General features: G+C 46.0%; 1 protein-coding gene across 1 annotated transcript in view; it reads right to left on the bottom strand.

The window, feature by feature from the left end:
• The window catches only part of HIVEP1 (HIVEP zinc finger 1), a 146,145-nt gene extending 136,273 nt beyond the window's left edge, over window positions 1-9,872 (bottom strand). The window contains 2 exon segments of the mRNA XM_047797240.1: window positions 2,699-2,841; window positions 9,721-9,872. Of these exon segments, the coding sequence (XP_047653196.1) occupies window positions 2,699-2,738 (40 nt within the window). The 5' untranslated portion in view covers window positions 2,739-2,841; window positions 9,721-9,872.
• Window positions 9,873-21,090: the final 11,218 nt, after the last annotated feature.

Raw genomic sequence — 21,090 nt, 5'->3', positions numbered from 1 at the left:
GTGCTATTCTACTCTGACCTTTTCTTTAGTGGCTGAGAGTTCATCATTGCCTTAGTCAAGCAAATTTTGAGGCTCTCAGTAATGGGCCAGAACCCAACTCATCTCAAGTTCTCTCTGAAAACTTTAAAAACATCTTAATTTCAGAAAACAAGCAAGTTTTCCTATCAAAACTTTTAACTTTACATACTAATTTACATACACACAGATTTGATGGACCTTTAAAATCTTTTTTTTTTTTTTTTTGGCTTTTGGGGTCAATGGAAGTTCCCAGGCTAGGGGTCCAATTGGAGCTGCAGGTGCTGGCCTACGCCACAGCCACAGCAGCATGGGGTGTAGCTGCATCTGTGACCTACACCACAGCTCAGGGCAATGCCAGATCCTCAATCCACTGAGCAAGGCCAGGGATTGAACCAGCATCTTCATGGGTACTAGTGGGGTTCTTAACTCACAGAGCCACAATGGAAACTCTGACCTTTGTAATCTGATTCCTCCAAATTCTCACACTCCGATTTCTTCTCTTCCCCCTTCTTTCCCCCTCAGACAGAACTTCTTATGCTTGGGTCATGAACAGGGACTTAAGACTAGTTTGCATTCTCCAAGTTACTGAGCTGACAAAAGGCACGCACCCTGTCTTGTCAGCTTCTTGGAGCTTCTCTCCCCCTTAAGATCCTAGTTCAGCCCTTATCTTTCCCTCCCACCCCACGCCCCTCTCCAAACCAGCCCCCCGCATGGGGATGTAACATGGTCCCCAGTCTCCAGGGGAATCGTCAAGCCTCTGCTCTTCCCTCACTGCACTCTCCTTGCAGGGTCCAGGTCTGATTATGATTTTAGCCCTGTGGCTGGGAACAGCAGCACAGGCAGGCGCTCCACAAATACCAGCTGAGCTGCACAATCATTTGATACAAAAAGGAAAAGTCCCTGGCCTAAAAATCTGATTCCTCTGGATACCTATGTTATCTAGAATATGATGAATTACATATTTTAAATATAAAAAACACTGAATGTGTATGACTTAAGGAATAACTTCCAGAGCCATCATGTATTTACTCTTTCAAAGAGAATTCGGGCTTCCGTTAGCTTCCAGGAGGTATGCAGGGCAAGGGCCCCTGCCAGCCAGCCCCAAGGCTGCTCTTAGCACATGGAGGGAACAGGGCACCCTCTGGACAGAATCATAAAACTGGGCCCAGGACTGCCAATGCCTGCCTCAGAGGGCTGTGAGCAAGGAGGTGCTGCCTACAGAGTAAATGAGAAAAAGACTTCAGGGGGCTCAGGTGCTCGTGAAGGGGACAGACAAAGTACAGTTAGTTTCCAACATTTTCTATGTGACCCTGAAAACCAGACTTCAGCATACAACTCTCATGCAACCACCTAAATCCTCACTTCCCTGAATGCTGGTACTATAATCACCAACTTGAACTTGGACCGAGACGGCCACCTATGCCAGCAGAGGTTCTAGTACTCTCAGGCAGGAAACAAGCACTGTTTCCAGATTCAAGTAGGCCACGTAACTGACCACACTTCCTTTCTTTCTTTCTTTCTTTCTTTTTCCAGGGCCACACTCTTGGCCTATGGAGGTTCCCAGGCCAGGGGTTGAATCAGAGCTGCAGCCGCTGGCCTACACCACAGCCTCAGCAACCTCAGATCTGAGCCACATCTGCAACCCATACCACGGTTCCTGGCAACGCCGGATCCTTAACCCAGTCAGTGAGGCTAGGGACTGAACCTGTGCCCTCACGGATGCTAGTCAGATTCGTTTCCACTGCGCCACGACAGAAACTCCCCTGAGCACATTTTCAATTACCACCTTATAGTGACTGACCAAATTAATTCACCACGGAATATTTTCAATTAATTTCATTTTTAAGTCACTTCTTACCTTGCATTTGCTTGAGAAATTTTTTTCTGTAATTGTAAATATTTCATAAGACACTTTACTCCATTTGCAATGATTTGCTTTAACAGTTTTTTGCCTAACACTGCTACCCCCTCATCTGCTAAAGTTAAATATAAAAGATAATTGCTGTTCCCAGTGAATAAAACACATTCCAATAATACAGATCTTTCAAAACAATAAGCTAAAATAAGTTGAGTTTCCTAATATTAAGATACCTTTTCCCAGATAAGAAGAAACGCTCATGTTTTGTTTTCATAGAAAACATCTATTAAATACATATATACTTTTTTTGATCAGTTGCTTCCCTATGGAAAATAAATCTGTTTATCTATTTTCTGAGTTCTGCAAATAATGGTTTGAGTTAATGTCAACTACAAGTCTCTTTCCTTCTTGTTAATCTAATGCGCAGAGAGGTACAAAAATAAATCTCAAAAGAAATGTGGGGGAGAGGTGGGGAAAAATGCAGGGTGATCCAGTAGAGCAAAACCTATCCAACCATTCATTTCGGGGGTCTCAGTCCAAATAGGATGCTTATGAAGACATCACTACCCATGCTCGCGGCGGGGAAGCCACTGTAATTTTGTCGAATTCAGGTAATTCCTTCAACAAATCTCTCTGAAGCATCTCCTGAGAGACAGGAATTGTGTAGGGCAAGAGGAAGTGAATCCAAAAAATGGAACAGGGTCCTGGAGCTGACCAACCACAGAGCAGGGTCACCACCTAACAAGGCGCCATTCCTGCCACCAAAGAGACGTTATTAACGATTTATTGTAAACTCTACTTCTATCTCCGGCAGAGTCCTACCTCTTAGATTTCTGGGATGAATCTGTTTCGTTCGAGGCATCTTCTTCGATTCAGGGCCCCCTTTTTCTTCTTAGAAACTGTAGGAAGAGCAGGTCACAAAAAGGTGGCTCCATAAACCCAAAGTCCATCAGTTAATCCATGTGCTGAAAAAGAAAAAAGTTACATTTTACTACCTTCAATGAAAATAGATACTTCGAAAGTTATGGCTCAACAAAGCACCAATCCAAACTCAACAAAGGTAACCAAGCTAAAGACCACGCCAAAGACCACTTACCAACTTTTGAGTACGCACAGGACACGTCATTTTGCCCCTCTCTGGACTTTCCAGTTAAGAAGACAGGAAAAAGGGAGCTCCCATCGTGGCTCAGCAGTAATGAACCCGACTAGGATCCATGAGGATGCAGGTTTGATCCCTGGCCTCACTCAGCGGGTTAAGGATCCCGTGTTGCCGTGAGCTGTGCTGTAGGCTGCAGAAATGGCTGTGGTGTAGGTCGGCAGCTGTAGCTCGGACTCGACCCCAACCCTGGGAACTTCCATATGCTGCAGGTGCGGTCCAAAAATTAAAAAAATAAATAAATTTAAAAAAAAAATGAAATCACTGTACCTTTGTCAAAAACGAGTGAAAAAGTTCACTGAAACTGTATTTTAAAAGTAACATTACCAGGTAAAATTGAAGTGTAACACCAGGCTATAAAAGGGTCTTGCTGTATATAGTATGTGTCGCTCATTTGTAAGTTCTTCAGGGACTAAGGTAATTCAGTTAACACCTGTGGTTGCCATAGCAGCTGTCCCTCAGTTACTCTAGTTCTCCCTTCTAGGCTCCTGTTAGGACTGTGTTTTCTGCCTCCCTGGGTTGAGCTAGAATGTGTGATTCGTTCTGGCTTATGACCTAGAAGTGGAAAAGGTATCACTTCCAGGCTGGAGCGCTCAGTTCTCAAAGCAAGATTCCCAGAGAGGGCCCTTCTTCCTCCGCCAGATGGGACAGGCACGGGTTGAGACACTGAGTCCGACAACACAGAGCGGAGCTCTCGCCAACCTAACATGATCCTGCAGCATAAAAGAGATGGGTGTTTTAAACACCAGGTTTGGGAGCTATTTGTTACTGCGGCAGAATGCTGTCCTGACTTATTCATAGATTTGATGTACACGATGCCAAAGCATGAGCAATCCAAAACTTAAATCGTCTTTTTCCCCAAATCAGCTACCTCAGTCTCCTCTTCCACAGAGCCTCAAGGATCCTAGAGCTAAAATCTTACTTTTATCTTCCTGCAATACAGCTGATCATCAAAGCCCATAATGATGATGTGAAACATGAAATTATATGTAATCACTAAGCAAAGACAAGGACTAGGAATACTTTGTTAAGACTTTTATAACATCCAGTACTGCAGGAAAAACAAGAGAATACTTTCTGAGCACCTATTGTGTGCTGATGTACTTTCTACATACTGTCTAATTTAATCCTAATAATAATTGTTTAGGTATAATAGCTCCTTTATCCTCTGTACAGATAAGAAAATTAAGACAGGAAGAAGTTTAAGAACCAGTCCACAGTCAGCAGCTAAACAAGGCGGCATCATGTGACTGGGACACTTATTTCCTTCTAGAGATTAATACCTCCTCTGAGGGTTTTATTCAAAAGGCTGTATAGCACAAGTCATGACTATGTATTTTGGTGTCAAACCAGACTGGGTTCAAAGCTTACTGTGTGGCCTTGTTCAAGGTACCTAACTTCTCTGAAGATCAGATTTCCTAACAGTAAAACTAGGAAATGGTATCCACCTCATCTGGGTTGCTGTAAGAACTAAACAAGGCAGATGCTTTTGCTTAATGCCTGGCACACAAAAATATCAAATATTAATTCTCCTTAAGAAAGTCTATATGGAAAGAAGGTATCTAATATCCCAGTATAAGGTTTTGGAAATTTATGGCTTCAAAACAGCAGAGAAGAAGAAAAGGAAAGAAGGCTATAATTAACTTCAGTGTTTTACCCCTGTTAAGGCTGTATGTGGACACTGCACAAAAACATTTGTATTTTTTAACTGCATGGGAAAAAAAGAAAATATGATGGCCCAGTACTAGGTACTTCATCTAGCACTGTGCTAAATGATCTATAAACAATATGGTTCCTCACTTTCCTGCATTCAAAACATCCACCATCCAATTTACGAATCTTTTGATTCAATAGAGGATTTAGAGACGTCAGAGTCAAATAAATTATATGAATGCTTAACTCCAAGCTTTTAAATAGTCACGATATTTGGAAGTTTTGTGAACTCAGATTGTAATGCAATCACGTGACATCATAAGCTCGGGAGCCTGCACGTAAAATATGCAAATTACCAATCCATAACAGCTTTCCGCTGCCCTGTTCACTGCCTACCCACTGTCCCTAGCTGTCCATCCCATGTTTAAACCCTTGTAGGGGGAGTGAACATTTACAAAGACAGCAGCATTGTAGCGATGAAAACGAGTGATAAACCATTCCTGTATAGGGAAGAAATAAACACTACATGGAGCAAAAACATGACACGATCAAAAAGCGTAAAGACAGTTGCAAGGAGAAAAAACATGAATGAATGTGGAGGGCGGAGCCTGGGAAAACCCCTCTGCAACGCTGCACTGAACAAAGCGCTTCGCATGCCAGGAGGAGGGGGGAATGGAAGTGCCAGCTCAGGAAGGAGCCCGGAGTGAATGCGGAGAGCGGGAGGAGGAGGACAAGATGAGGCGAGCGCGGCAGCCCTGAGACTCCTCCTCGCCGCCAGCTCCGCCGCCCCCTCCCCTCTCCAGCAGCAACTCCTTCCTCAGCCCGACCCCCAAGGCGAACCTGAGTCGACCCGTGCCCAGACCCACCGCCCTCTTCCGAACTGCTGCAGGCGCTTACTCCCAACCCGGAAAGAAACTACCCAGGTGGCTGGGAGTAAACAGGCACTTAGAGCAAAGAACGAAAGGAAAAGAAAGCCACAAAGCCGGGAGGTTGGGAAGCCGAGGCCTGGTATCCCTCACCCCTCCCCACCCTCTTGCAAAATGCGTCTGCGGCTGGTACGCGAGTGGGGAGGCTGGGTCCCTCCGTACCTGCTTGGCTCGCAGGACCGCAGCTCGGGCCGCTCGCGCGCGGCGAGGGCACCCAGAAGTGGCAAGTGTCTCCCGCACGCAGCCATCCCCTCTGCAAGGTCGGCGGTTGCACACACACGCACACACACTCGCGCGCCCGCACGCCCCCCGCCCGCGGAGAGGGATGTGGTCCTGCCCACCCCCGCCCCCACCCCCAACGCCGCTCCCCTGCCGCCCTCCCAGCTGCAGCGCCCCAGCCACGGAGCCCGCGCCGAACCTGCTGCCAGGACGCCCGGCGGGGCCGCTGCCGCTGCAGCCGGCCCTGGAGCTGCGCTGCTGATGGCGGCGGCCGCAGCTTGGAATCTCCGCGACCCCCGCGCGGCGGCGGCGGCGCCTGGGATCCCTCCTTCACTTGACAACCCCAAACACAAACATAACCTCCTCCGGCTGCTGCTCCCGGTCCCCTGGCTCCGTCCCCCTCCCCGCCGCCGCCGCCCCAGCAGCAGCCACACTAAAGGCCGGCGACTGGCACTCTCACCACCCAGCGCTGAAATATTAAACAGGGGAGCCGGCCGGGGGGCGGGGGGGGAGCGCGGGGCGCGCGGGCGGGGACCGCAGGCGCCGGGCGGGAGAAGCGGCCGCGCTCGCCGGCGCCCGGGGCCGCGGCATGACCGCCGCCGCCGCCGGGGAGGGGGCGTCCGGGGGGCCGGGCGGCGAGGCCGGGGGCGCGCACCGCGGCGAGGCGGGGCGGGCGGACCCCGGGGCCCCAGGGCCCTGGGCGCGGAAGGCGGGCGCGGGTTTTACCTCTCCCCGGGGCAGAGTAGGGCACGTTTAGCGTCTTTAGGGGCGACGGGAGGAGCGCGGGCCAGGCGGCGCGGGGGAGGGAGGGCGAAGGTCGGAGGCTTTCCCGCGGGTGGGCGGGGCAGCAGGGGATCCCCGGGGGCGGGAGGCGGGGAGGCCACGGGCAGCGACGCGCGGGCGGGGGAGGGGGGCGTCCCCCAGCGGGGACCGAGGCGGGGGCTTCGCGGGGGCAGGGCGGGGGTCACCCAGGCCGCGGAGAACCCGTGGGACCGGCGTGGCCGCCTGCCCTGCCCTGCGGTAGGGGTGGGGTGGGTGCCCCGGCTCGGGGCTCGCTCGGCGCCCGGAGTCCCGGGTCTCCCCGGTGGGGCGGGCCTGGGGCCGCGCCTCCCCCAGCCGCCGGCCCGCGGCTCCGCCCCGCCCGGCCGCCGCAGGGACGGGAGGGGGTGGCGGAAGGAGGCGGTGGCGCGGCCCGAGGGGGGGCGGGGCGGGGTTAGGGACGCGAGGGGCGGGAGCCCAGGGTCGCGCCGGCTCAGGGACTGGCGCCTGGCGGGGGCGGAGGGGCGGGCCCGCCGGTCACGCGGCCGGGGGAAGGCCTGGCCGGGTCGCGCAGTTGGGGGCGGTTAGTCCGGGAAGAGGGGCGGGGACGGGCGGGGCGGTAGTTTCTCTTTACCGTCTCTTTACTTTCTGAAGCAGGATGTGGGCCGGCACGGTGACGTCATGGGGTCTCCCAGCCCCGCCCCCCGCCCGGGCCGAAAGGGGGAGGGGACGGGAGAAGGGCGGGCGGGGGAGGGTGTGGGGGGGGGACCCCAAGGGGGTTTCCTCAGCAACGCGTGGAGGGAAGGCGAAAGTCATTGTGAAACTTGAAACTCATTAACTTTGAAAAACAACTTTATAAAAAACCGAGAGGGGGGCGGGGTGTCGGGTTGACGGGTGGAAGGGGACATATCATTAACCCTGAACTGAAACCACTTTTTGGTGGCGGATGTTCTATTAAAAGATTGAGGAAAGCCAAGGTTATTCCAGAGGCCGCTCCAATGCCTGCTGGTGGTTCCCAGAGCCGGAGCTGCGAGCGCGGTTAACCCCTGCCTTTCCGCCTGACAGCTTGGGGCAGGGAGGAGAGGGGTCTCTGGGGTCAGGAAAGGGGTTGCAGGACTAGGCAGCCGACCTGGCCCCGGGGAGGCTAGGGAGGAGAGAAAGGGGGAAGAGGGAGTAGTTACCATAACCCAGAGTTTGACCCCGGCTGCTAGAAAGCAATAGAGGAAGCAAGGAGTTGGAAACCGATGGAAAAGAAATTGGGAGGGGCTGGACCAGGGTACTGTTGAAAGTTTTCGGGGTTAGACCAAAAGAACAGAAATGTGGGGCTCAGAAATTCCACATGGACCCCTAAGGAAGCAGGCACAGACACTTGGTTTAAGGAGCCGCGCTAAACTCGAGAGGAATAAGGTGAAACAAAAATTTGATGCAGAAAAAATTCTCAGATAAACCCAAACTGCTTTACCCTTTTAAGGAATAAAAATGCTAAACGACCGTACACCCACTCTGCTGACCATCTGTGCAAACTTGAATTGTTTTGTTCCCCGGGGCTTCCATAAAGACATCTAGGTTTTTCCTGCTGGGGTTGACCCCTAAAATTCCCCCGAGGAAATCCTACCTCTAGCTCATTTGAGCTAAGAAAAGCTTAACTGCACCAGTATGCCAATGATTAAAAATGGAATACTCAATAAAAGCGAGCTTGTAACCAAAAATAATGTCATGTAAAGGGGGGAATATGCCCATCAAAAACTGGATTTGGCCATAAGAGCAAAGAGCAGCCAACTGCCTAAATTTGCAATAATGTTTGGCAAACTATGCTTCCAACTTTGCCATGAAATAATGCACTCTTTAAATTTTCGATGTCATAAAATCATCTCTTTTATGAAATTAAATGGCAACTATAAAAGGTACACTTCGCAGTTTGTGTTAAAAGAAACACAACCATCTCTTTAAATGTGAAAGTATACCTAATTTCTCAGAGGATAAAGAGGAATATTGATTCTACTCTGTGTCACCTGCTAAGTCAAAATTACCATATTTTTAACCCAATAGTTGTTGACCATAACAAATATGTAGCGTGAACACAAGGTTTAAATGGAATTTGGCATTGCTGGGAACTTTCTAACAAATTAAACATGCAATCTGGAGTTGTAATTGATTAATGTCGTCATTTTAATTTGCTATAGGACTCTTTTCTTATATTCTATTCACAATTTCACTTTCTGGAGCATTAAATTAATATTAATTTTTTGAAGCATATACAATACCGAACAGTTTCCCACTCCGAATTTTCTAAATGCAAATTTCTTTTCCTAATTCCTCCTACAGCCCTGACTCCCTAGTTATCAGAATGCAGGGGAATCCAACTCAACTATAAAGTAGCTAGTTTCGGCTTAATTATTTGGTGGCAAATTAAATACAATTTCTCAAACTGTATCCTATAAACGGAATGTGGAGAAACACCTTTTTTTTTTTTTTTTGAATCAAAAGATAAATGGGAATGGTAATTCTGGCACAATGGGGGAGGTGACCATACTCCGGAAAAAGAAAAAAAAAAAGGAGGGGGCTCCTCTCGGGCCCCACTTCCCTCCAGCTGCGCCCCTCCTGGCGGTGCGAGCGCTCTCGGAGCCCCCCTTGCGGAGTGGGGTTCAGCTGAGGGCAGTCCCACATTTGTCTGGCAGAGCAGTGTGGGGAGAACACAAGTCCTCCGCCGGGGTTCGTCGGGCGACCCCGCTGGCCCGCCGCGTCCGCCGGGCGCCGCGCCACCGCCGCTGCCCTCTCGCCCCCCTGCCCCGGTTCCCACGCGGCCGCCCGGCCGGCCCGGCTCGGGCTCCCCCCTGGCGCGGCCCCGCGGCCCCGGCCCTCCGCCCTGCGCCCGGCCCGGCTGCGCCAGCGCCACGCGGAGATCCCGGAGGTTCCTCCCCGCTGGCCTCCGGGTCACGCCGCCGCCCGTCCCTCCCCTCCGCCCTCCGCCCTCCGCGCGCGCTGGGCTTCCCCGTCCACCGGCCGAATCCCCTCCTCCTCGGGCGACCCGGCGACAAAACCTGCCCCGCACGCTCTGCCAGCTCTGCCCCACGCCCAGGCTCTTCCCCGGCCAGACGCCAGACAAAAGAGCCGACCGAGAGAAAACTTACCCGAACTGCCACGCAAAAGTCTGATCCAAAGCTTCCTGCGTTTAACTTTTAATTTTAAAAACAACAAAAGCAGAAACCAAAAGCCTCCTAGGTTGGAAGTGGGCGTGAGAGGAAATGCTAGGGGGAGGCGCTTCATTCCCTCGGCTGCTTTTGCCCCCCCCCCTTTTCTGGCCCCTGCCTGGGGCTTTGATGTTATCTAGTGCACCGCCTACGTTGGGTTTATACCGTGGGCTCTGCGCCGAGAACGATACACAGCTATTTGGCAGTTTATTTGCTAGTTTGAAGAGAGAGAAGCAGGTGGTCACGGGGAAGGATTCCCACTTCTTACTCCCGCGGTGAGAAGAGCGTTTGCCCTGCTTCCCTTTGTTATCTGGGCTGAAATGAACAATCCACCTATCCAGAAATCCTGGAGAGCTGGACCCTGTGGCATTTTCTGTTAGACACACAAAAAAGAAGCCTTCTCAATTAGATTCATTTTCCCTCCACTCAGCACAAACTTAGAACAGGGTGGTATTGTATGTTTTCTGAGGCTTTGTTTGGTTTTTAGATTTCGGTTTTGAAAGTAAATATTATTTCCCTTCTAAGATAGACCTGCAGCCTTGAAAAGACAAGATACCACTGAAGAAAATAAACTCACATAATCATATGCCTTTCATGTACCATTGGTACAGGTCAGGCTCTCCCGCACCCTCCCCCTCCCATTATGGAAAGCTTGTAACTGTTGATTTTATCTTCCTTAACTGGACACTAGCAGAAACCGGATATATTTTTACATTAGATTAGCAGTCTCAGGACCATCACAAACAAAGCACTAACAAAAGGATTTCTTTTCTTTACTGTCAGATTCGTAATCAAGAAACACTGCAGAGGCTGCCATTCGGTCCTAACTGTTCATCCATTTTATGCCAACACCAACCTGTGTTCAGGCCTTGCCCTCTGGGAGTTTACAAATTAATGGAGACAGAATAAACACGTGGAAAAATACCTAGAGGGAAAAAGATACAAGAGGAGGCTTATAAACAGAGCCAATTAAAGTTATACACAGTTATTTACGTGATTGCTGAGAGCTTTCTGGATTGGGTGGAGGGCAGGATTATCACAGAAAGTTCCATCCATCCCGACGGTGAGTTCTCAGCAGGATTTTGACGGAGAAAAAGTTCAGGATTTGGCAATTGTATGAGAACAGCATTCCAGGCAAGGGAAGTGGCTTGAAGGTGAGAGCAAGTGAACCGTGTGTGTGATGGTTTTTCTGGCTAGAACAGAAAGTCAAAGTAAATGTGAAAAAAGAGGGGTGGCTGTGCAAATGCAGCGTCCAAAGCAGGAGCTTGTGCGAGGGAGCGAAGGCCATGCAGAGCTATTTCCAGATGAGAGGCCTTCACCTGCCCTAACAGGAAGAAAGGGGTCTCTTCTAGTGAGCTGCAAAGACAGAATGGGCAGGGAAAAGCCTCCCTGGGCATCTTTAGGAAGGAATTGAGACATGATACTGCAGGTCATTTGGAGACATCTGGACTGAGAATAATCTTTTTAAGAAAAACTATTATTACTGATGGACTTAGGATCTGGCACAATAGTATTTTTATTGGCAGTAGCAGTAATAGTAGTATTTGTATCAGCAAGAATAGAAACAGTACAGATCCTCCTTGATTTAGAGTAGTGTTGGAGTTCCCGTCATGGCTCAGTAGTTAATGAATCCGGCTAGTATCCATGAGGACATGGGTTCGATCCCTGGCTTTGCTCAATGGGTTAAGCATTCGGCATTACCATGAGCTGTGGTGTAGGTTGCAGATGCGGCTCAGATCTGGCATTGCTGTGGCTGTGGTGTAGGCCTGCAGCTACAGCTTCAATTGGACCCCTATCCTGGGAACCTCCATATGCCATGGGTGTGGCCCTAAAAAAGACAAAAAACAGGGGAGTTCCCATCGTGGCTCGGTGGTTAATGAATCCAACTAGGAAGCATGAGGTTTCGGGTTCCATCCCTGGCCTTGCTCAGTGGGTTAAGGATCTGGCATTGCCACAAGCTGTGGTGTAGGTTGCACACGTGGCTGGGATCCTGTGTTGCTGTGGCTGTGGCGCAGGCCGGCGGCTACAGCTCCGATTTGACCCCTAGCCTGGGAACCTCCATAAGCCGCAGGAGTGGCCCCAGAAAAGGCAAACAAACAAATAAACAAACAAAAGACAAAAAAAATACACCAAAAACAACTTAGATACAGTGCTGTTAAGCCCAATAAACCCCTCATAAGTTGTAAACATCCTAAGTCAAAAATGCATATAGGGAGTTCCCATTGTGGCTCAGCAGGTTAAGAACCTGACTAGAATCCATGAGGATGCAGGTTTGATCCCTGGACTGGCTCAATGGGTTAAGGATTCAGTGTTGCTGTGAGCTGCAGCGTAGGTCTCAGATGCAACCCACATTGCTGTGACTGTGGTGTAGGCCGGCAACTGCAGCTCCCATTCAACCCCCAGCTTGGGAACTTCCATATGCCGCAGGTGAGGCCCTCAAAATTACAGAAAAAAGAAGAAGAAAAAAATGCATTTAATACACCTAACCTAGAGCTTAGCCTAGCCTACCTTAAACATGCTCAGAACACATTATTAGCCTACAGTTGGGCAAAATCATGTAACACAAGGCCTATCTTATAATAAAGTGTTGGATATCTAGTGTGATTTATTGAATAATGTACTGAAAGTGAAAAACAGAATCATCGTGTGTGTTGGATTGTTTACCCTCTCGATGGTGTGGCTGACTGGGAGCTGTGGCTTGGGGCGTAGCATTGCTGTAGTGCAAACTGCTAGCCTGAGAAAAGAGCAAAAGTAAAAATGCGAAGCATGATTTCTATTTAATCTTACTTTTGCACTATCATAAATTTTTTTAAAAAGTAAGTGGAACCATCCTAAGTCCAGGACTGTCTGTAGTATTTGTATCAGCAAAAATTGAAATAGTAGCATTCGTATGGGCAGTAATAGCAATAATAGTATTTGCACTGGCTAGCATTATTTGTATCGGGCGAAGTTGTTACAATAGTATTTGTATCATCAGCAGTAGGAATATATAGCAGTAGGGGTGGTGGCAGTAATTGATAGTCATTGGGAGTTTATGACTTGCCAGGCTTTCCTGTGTATTTCCTTTACTCCCCAGTCTAATAAACCTGTATCACAGATGAAGAGAGGTTTAGAAATGGTAAATAATCTGCTAGTAAGTGGTAGATCTGTGATTGGAACCCAGAGAATACTGAGATTACATTTTGTGAAAAAATTACAATAAATCAATTTTTTTTTTCTTTTTAGGGCCACACCTGCGGCATATAGAAATTCCCAGGCTAAGCGCTGAATCGAAGCTACAGCAGTCAGCCTACACCACAGCCACAGCAATGCAGGATCCAAGCCGTGTCTGCGACCTACACCACGGCTCATGGCAAAGCGTGATCCCTAGTCGGATTCGTTTCTGCTGTGCCACGAAGGCAACTCCTTTTTTTTTCTTTCTTCTTCTTCTTTTTTTTTTTAATGTTGTAGTCTGTGGGGCAGAGAAGAAAAAGGAATTTTTAAAAAGTCCATCATTTCAGATTCTGAGACCTTAATAGATTTCGTGATGAAAATGGGGAAGTTGGGGTGGTGTGATGCTTGAGAGGGAGAAGAGAAAATGACTTTAACCATGGCAAGGTTTAAGAATGATGATTAAATTCACATTTATGCCAATATCGATACCATTACCTTAAAGGATACACTAATAGAAGGAACCCAGCCTCTAATTTCATGTGAAAGTACCCAGTTCAATGCCAACTAGTAAAAAAGTTTAATGAGTATTTTTTGGTGTACTATCTGCTAAAGAGGTGATAGACTATCAGAAGTGATTGACAGAAGTGATACCCGCGGTTCCTCAAAGAATTCCTCACAAGCAATGTCCTCAAGCCTGAAACCAATCCCAGCTCTGCCAGATGCATAATCCTGGGAAACTGCTTTGAGCTTCCCGAACCTCAGGTTACCAGTGGATACAACTGGAGTCTTCACAGAATTATTATGAGGATTAGACGGACTGTTATTTCTCACTCATTTGGAATAGTGCCACCTGCGACCACAGTCACATGGTTAGACATATATGGATGTATGCACGTTGACGAATTCCCTACTGCATGTCCAACACTCTAGTAAGTGTGCTTGAACATTAATTACCTTTTAAATACTGAAGAGTCTCTGGAGACTGTGGAGGTCTCATAACACCTGGGACATTGTGCCCTGGATGGAATCCTGGAATAGAGAGAGGACATTAATGGAAAAAACTTGGCAACATCCGAATAAAGTCTGGAGTTTGCTTAATAGTAGTGCACCAGTGACGTTTTCTTGTTTTTGTTGTTGTTGTTGTTTGTTTGTTTGTTTTTGTCTTCTTCCCATTTCTTGGGCTGCTCCCGAGGCACATGGAGCGTCCCAGGCTAGGGATCCAATCGGAGCTGTAGCCGCTGGCCTACGCCACAGCCACAACAACGCGGGATCCAAGCCGCATCTGCGACCTACACCACAGCTCACGGCAACGCCGGATCCTTAACCTACTGAGCGAGACCAGGGATCGAACCCGCAACCTCATGGTTCCTAGTTGGATTCGTTAACCACTGAGCCACGACGGGAACTCCACGTTTTCTTGGTTTTGATCAAAAATACCATAGTAATATAAGATGTTGACAATGGAAGAAACTGGGTGAGGGTAGGCGGGAGCTCTCTGTACAATCTCTATAAATTTTCTGTTAATCGAAAATATTCTAAAAGTTTATTTAAATAACAATATCTTGCTGCTACAGATACTGTTGCTATCCACACCTTACTGATAAAGGAACTCGGGCTTAGAGAGGTTAAGTAATATGTCCAAGGTGCCACCACAGCCGGCCTCACAGGGACCCTCACCAACTGCAGCGGGGACCACCTCCTGATCTCAGGGACCTGCCGCCTCCTCGTGAGGCTAAGCTTTTCTTTATACTTTCGCCTGTTGCCATCTAGGGGCTGGGCAAGCTGGTGGGGCCTAAAGACATCTCTACGGCAAATACTGGGTTTTTTCCCAGATCCCTTTCTTCTCTTTGAGATTGAATTCCCACTTTAATGGTCTATCTAGTAGAACCTGATTTCAGAATTAATATTACATATTTTTTAGGTTGAAAATATTTTTTATATTTTACAGCTCAGGTTCAAAATACGCTGGGTTTTTAGGTTATTCCTGGTATGTTTTATTGGGGACACTATCTACAGTTATGGAATCTCAGCATCAACACAGGGGTACACTAGGTGTGTGAAACAGGCTACAAGACAGGATTCAACACATTGAAGCATTTCAAATCTCCCTTGGATACCACTGGTTGTAAGTAAGCTTTCCTTCCTCTGAATAAATTACTAGCTCCACAACTCCACCCCCACAAACTTTAAAGCGCCCTCTTTCTTCAAATACATCTCTACCCCCAATGCATGCCTACCTCCTACACTACCATCTCTGTCACCCCAAACCTTACCAGCTCCCAAACTCACCAGTTTCTGGCTTTCTTACATATGTTGTAGGGTGCTAAAACGTGTTCTCCAGATGCCTGCTCACTGGATGAAATTTTGCTACTGAACTGCTTCAGCTAAACGACTCTTAAACCTATCCTTTTTGCCTTCCCTAAACTTAATGCTGTACGACTGCATCCTATTTCATTTAATTTTCTGTTTGTAAATGTCTGTGGTTTTATTTGTGATTTTGAGTTTATTGGTCTCGTCTTTTCATAGTAGTCCCTATTATACCAAAATGTCCTTGGGTATCAATACAATGGAACCCAAGAATCTAGAGTCCAAGTCCAAACTGGGACAAATTGGAGAAAGAACAATAGGCAGAACTGGCTCTATAAAAAAGCTAAGGAAAAAAAAGTAATATCGACACACAAATAAGAGATCAGCAAGGAAATGAAAGACAAGAATAAGCCACTAATAACAGGACAGTGACAGCCCATGATAAACTTTAATGCGCTTCAAGTGCTTTTAAAATTTCAGCTTTTTTTTAAAATTTTTTTTGGCTGCATCCCACGGCATGCAGCAGTTCCCAGGCCAGGGATAGAACCTGTGCCGCTACAGTAATCAGAGCCACTGCAGTGCCAATGCTAGATCCTTAACCCACTGGACCACAGGGGAACTCCTTCAGCTATTTTAATTCTGCAGGAGGAAGTGGGGCTTAATTTATAGTAGATGATTGGAAATGGAACAAGGGTCATAATAAACCATCTAAATAAGGCTCTGTGCGTGTGTGTCTGTGTGTGCGTGTGGAGAGAGAGATACTATCAGCCAGCTAGACGGCTGTCTAACTTAAAGAAGGTGTAGAAATTATTTGTAAGATTTTTTTTGCTACTAATGGGTTATGCACACGAGGTTTGGTAATTATGACAAATACTGAGGCAAGCAGGAAATCTTGGCACAGTAGTGGTATGTAGTGCTCAGAGCAGGAGTAACAGGACACACATTTGTCTTCTGCCTGCTACTCATACAACTGTCGTTCCCAACTGTTGTGGAACCTTCTGGTTGCAAAATTCCATCCCTCACATAGTAACAAGGGAGTCAAAACAGTCCCTCCCTCCTGAGCTCTCATCACACAACAGTCTCATAAGCCTGTTCTCTCAGAAAGTTCCATAGTCCACCCCTGTGGAACAAAATAAAATGATTTCCAGAAAGGTAAATAAGACATTTCCCTAACATCAGCTCTTCTCTTATTATCCTAGTCTAAAGGCGTAGTTTTTCTATAACCCTAAAGTCTATTTCGGGGAAGGAGGGTGGTTAGCTTCTGATTTTTATTGTTTCCATAATCATTCCTTGTAAGTATGTCTTCTGAGCATCTGATGACCTTATATCCATTTTGGTGCCATTAAAACAAATTCACACGTTGTTTTTCACTCAGATCTCTAATGGGATTTCTTATTAAGAAACATTTTATAATTTTAAAAAACAGTCCTGTCCCAAACCAATTATTATTCAAAAAAGTTTCCAAACATAAGCTATTTTATGACAGTAGTATGATTCATAGTCCCAAGAGGCCAAGCTGCCACCCTACAACAAATCACAAGAAAATATTTTGGGTCCGTTCTCAAAGAAAGCCGGAATAAATTTGTGCAGTACTTCCAAAGAAATTTTGCAGAAATGTTAGCAGGTAATCACAAGAGTATAGATTTCTTGCTACTAAAGAAAGCTTGCTTGGTTTTTCTGATAATCTAAAATATATGAGAGTATTGAGATGTCATCATGGTATACGGACCAGCTGTTTAGCAGGTGAGTCAAAGAAACCATTCTTCTCGGTTAAAGATCCTAGAAAAAAAGAAAAGGAATATTCATTTTTCTTATTATGGCCAAATTCCAACTCCTATGCGTTGCTAATTAGCCACCTAAGATGATGTGCTAAAGTTATGAAGGGGCATGTTACAGTGTCCTCGTCTATAAAATGGGGAGATAATCACCACCCACTTCCTAGGGATGTTTACAGAAGAGCGACGAGTGCTTACTGAATAATCTGGACATATATACTTCTGCACAAGCATCTAAAGAGTTCCTTCCCTTTAGCCTTCGCTCTGGGTAATGTCTATTACATTCTTCTCCCAGGTCTCTTCATTTTATCCCCCCTGTCACGTACACAGTACGTAATTGGATCCCTTTTAAGTAGGCATTTATTTCCAGACTTGCAACCACTTGCCATCCTACTGCTCTATTTTCTTCCTCTTCTTTGCCTCTGAATGTGGAGGGAAGGGCTTATTCTTAAACCTAGGACAACATTATTTTTAGGTTCTTGAAGTCTGCAAATTGGACGTCTGCCCTCTTAAATTAAACCACAATTACTTCTATTAATATTTACAAGCACATTGAATTCTTTGGGGGAAGACTACTGCACAATGTCTTTCTTCTAGTTTGTAGTGGCCTCACCTCTGGCTTCTTGACCATAAATTCTCTGACCAGTTAAAATCAGAATTATTTCTTTTCAACCACCTGTAACCCACAGTTGTGACATCATTTCCAACCACATTTTTCTCGTTCCTTCAATTTTCTCTTCACCAATACACTCCTGCCTGTTTTCCAAACACTAACTCTCTATTCTTTCCCTCATATTTAGAAGATTTGGGATTTCATTACTATCATCCTACGATGTAGTGGTCCACTGTGATAACACTGAAAATTTTTTCCTCACTCTTTTCTTCAAAAGATTGCTAAAGATGAAAAGCAAGTACAGCCTATGTCCCGTTTAATAAGAACCGTCTCAATAGTAGATTAATTCAGTAATTCTTCAGTGTTGCCAGTGTTGACATGGGAGGGTGTCCGGGAGAGAACACAGTTGTCCATCATGAAAACAACTCGGAAAAGATAGGGCTAGTGTCCAAACATTCTGAACGTCCCTGCATCGAGCACTAATGATCTCCTAAAAATAATGCTTTGATCATGTAACTCGCTTACTAAAGAAACCAGTAGCTCCCCTCTCACTACAAGATGAAGTCCAAATTCCCGACCTGGCTTTCAAGGCACAGTCAAGGGTGCGTTTCCAGCGCCATCCTCAGCTGCGCCCTTAAATACAGTCTTCATTTCAGCTCAGTGCTTCCACTTGCTATTTCTGCGGTTAAGTGTGATGCTTCCTTTCCTCCGTATTTCCAATCACCATCACTGCAAGGAATGCCTGCCTTTCTCCTCTTGGCTCATCCAAATCCTCCCCATTCTCTAAGATCCAGCTGAATTGCCCCCTTCCCCTGGCCACTCCAGGAGGTGGTCCAACGCAGTCATGTAACATCGGCATACTCTCAATTAAGTATGTAACTATGTCTGCAATGTCAAATGCCACTGTTTTCCTTTTTTTAGGTTTCTATCTTCTGGTATAAATTGTTTAGGAAGGACAACTCTATCTTATCATTCCACATAACCCCCACCCCTGAGTCTTACTTATTAATTAATAATCAACTCTGGATGTTACCATGAAGCATCCTGGCAGAGAAATGAGATCCACAGGCTATTATTTTCTGTGTCCAATACGTGTGTGCGTGTAGGTGGTACCTTTTATCACTAACGCTGACATCTCATTGGGTTTTAGTTTCTACGTGTAAAGAGACTGTTGGACAAACTCACTAAAGTACATTCTAGGGTAAAGAATCTATGGTTGTGTTGGTACTACTTTTTCAAAGACTGGCAAATTTTTAAATCAGGAACTTTGTGATAATAATCTTTAATGATGAGTCTCACCTTTTTAGACTATCTTTAATCCATTCTCTTACTAAGGGTTCCTTTATTCTTTTTCATGATGACCTCATTGAAATGACATTATTAAAATCACACATAGGAGTTCCCATTGTGGCTCAGCAGGAACGAACCTGACTAGTATCCATAAGGACACAGATTTGATCCCTGGCCTTGCTCAGTGGGTTAAGGATCTGGCATTGCCGTGAACTGTGGTGTAGTTCAGACGCTGCTAGGATCCCTCATTGATGTGGCTGTGGTGTAGGCTGGCAGCCACAGCTCTGATTCAACCCCTAGCCAGGGAACTTCCACATGCCATGGGTGTGGCCCTAAAAAGACAAAAAAAAAAAAATTACATACAGACAAAGCTTCAATAATCTTCAGTTTGACTACATATTCCAAGCTCAGTTCAATCTGAAATAACAGGCTATATGTAATCTGCATTCACTGTAAAATACAGAGTTAAAAATGAAATTAATCTGTACATTTTGTCCCTTTTTTCAGTACTACATGATTTTGTTTTGCCTATAAGAATTATGTGACAATTTCCCCAAACCTCACCTCATCTCAGTAAAAATTAAAATTAAAAAGTATCTTTTTCCATTACTTCTCTTAGGGAATACTGAGATATGATTAGAGACTACTGATTATTTTTCAAAAGGTGGTACAAGAATATGAAAAAAAAATCTGGGCTTTCTATCCTGTTCCACTGATCTATATTTCTGTCTTTATGCCAGTACCATATGTTTTTTATGATTATTGCTTTGTAGTATAGTCTGAAGTCAGGGAGCCTGATTCCTCCAGCTCCATTTTTCTTTTTCAGCATGTCTTTGGCTATTCTGGGTCTTTTGTGATTCCAAACAAACTTTAAAATATTTTGTTCGAGTTCTGTGAAAAATGAATTAAACCCACGCACCTACAGCCAACTAATCTATGACAAAGGAGGCAAGGAGATACAATGGAAAAAGGACAGCTTGTTCAATAAGTGGTGCTGGTAAAACTGGATAGCCACATGGAAAAGAATGAAATTAGAACACTCCCTAATACCATACACAAAAATAAACTTAAATGGATTAAAGACCTAGATATAAGACCAGACACTATAAAACTCTTAGAGGAAAACATAGGCCAAACACCCTCTGACATAAACGACAGCAACATCTTCTCACATCCACCTCTTAGAGTATTGACAATAAAAACAAAAATAAACAAATGGGACCTAATCAAACTTCAAAGTTTCTGCACAGCAAAGGAAACCCTAAACAAAACGAAAAGACAACCCACAGAATGGGAGAAAATATTTGCAAGTGAACCAACTGACAAGGGATTAATCTTCAAAATTTACAAACATTTTCTGCAGCTCCATACCAAAAAAACAAAACAAAACAAAAACAAAAACAACCCCATCAAAAAATGGGCAGAAGATCTAAACAGACAGTTCTCCAAAGAAGACATATGGATGGCCAAAAAACACATGAAGAGATGTTCAACATCACCCATCATTAGAGAAATGCAAATCAAAACCACGATGAGGTACCACCTTATACCAGCCAGAATGACCATCATCAAAAAGTCTACAAACAATAAGTGCCGGAGAGGGTGTGGAGGAAAAGGAACCCAATTACACTGTTGGTGGGATTGTAAATTGGTGCAACCACTGTGGAAAACAGTATGGAGATTCCTCAGAAAACTAAACATAGAACTACCGTTTGATCCCGCAATCCCACTCCTGGGCATCTATCCAGAGAAAACCACGACTTAAAAAGATACATGTAGTCTGATGTTCATTGCAGCACTATTTACAATAGCAAAAACATGGGAACAACCTAAATGTCCATCGACAGAGGAGTGGATCAAGAAAATAGACACAATGGAATATTACTCAGCCATTAAAAAGAATGAAATACTGGCATTTTTAGCAAAATGGATGGACCTAGAAATTATCATGCTAAGTGAAGTTAGCCAGACAGTGAGACACCAACATCAAATGCTTTCACTGACATGTGGAATCTGAAAAAAGGACAGAATGAACTTCTTTGCAGAACAGATACTGAGTCACAGACATTGAAAAACTTATGGTCTCTGGAGGAGACAGTTTGGGGGGGGTGGGGAGATGTGCTTGGGCTGTGGGATGGAAATCCTGTGAAATCAGATTGTTATGATCATTAT

This window comes from Phacochoerus africanus, chromosome 9 (assembly GCF_016906955.1).
Source record: "Phacochoerus africanus isolate WHEZ1 chromosome 9, ROS_Pafr_v1, whole genome shotgun sequence".
NCBI classification, from domain to species: domain Eukaryota; kingdom Metazoa; phylum Chordata; class Mammalia; order Artiodactyla; family Suidae; genus Phacochoerus; species Phacochoerus africanus.
Note: the sequence above shows the minus strand (reverse complement) of the source record. Positions and strands in the feature narration are given on the sequence as shown.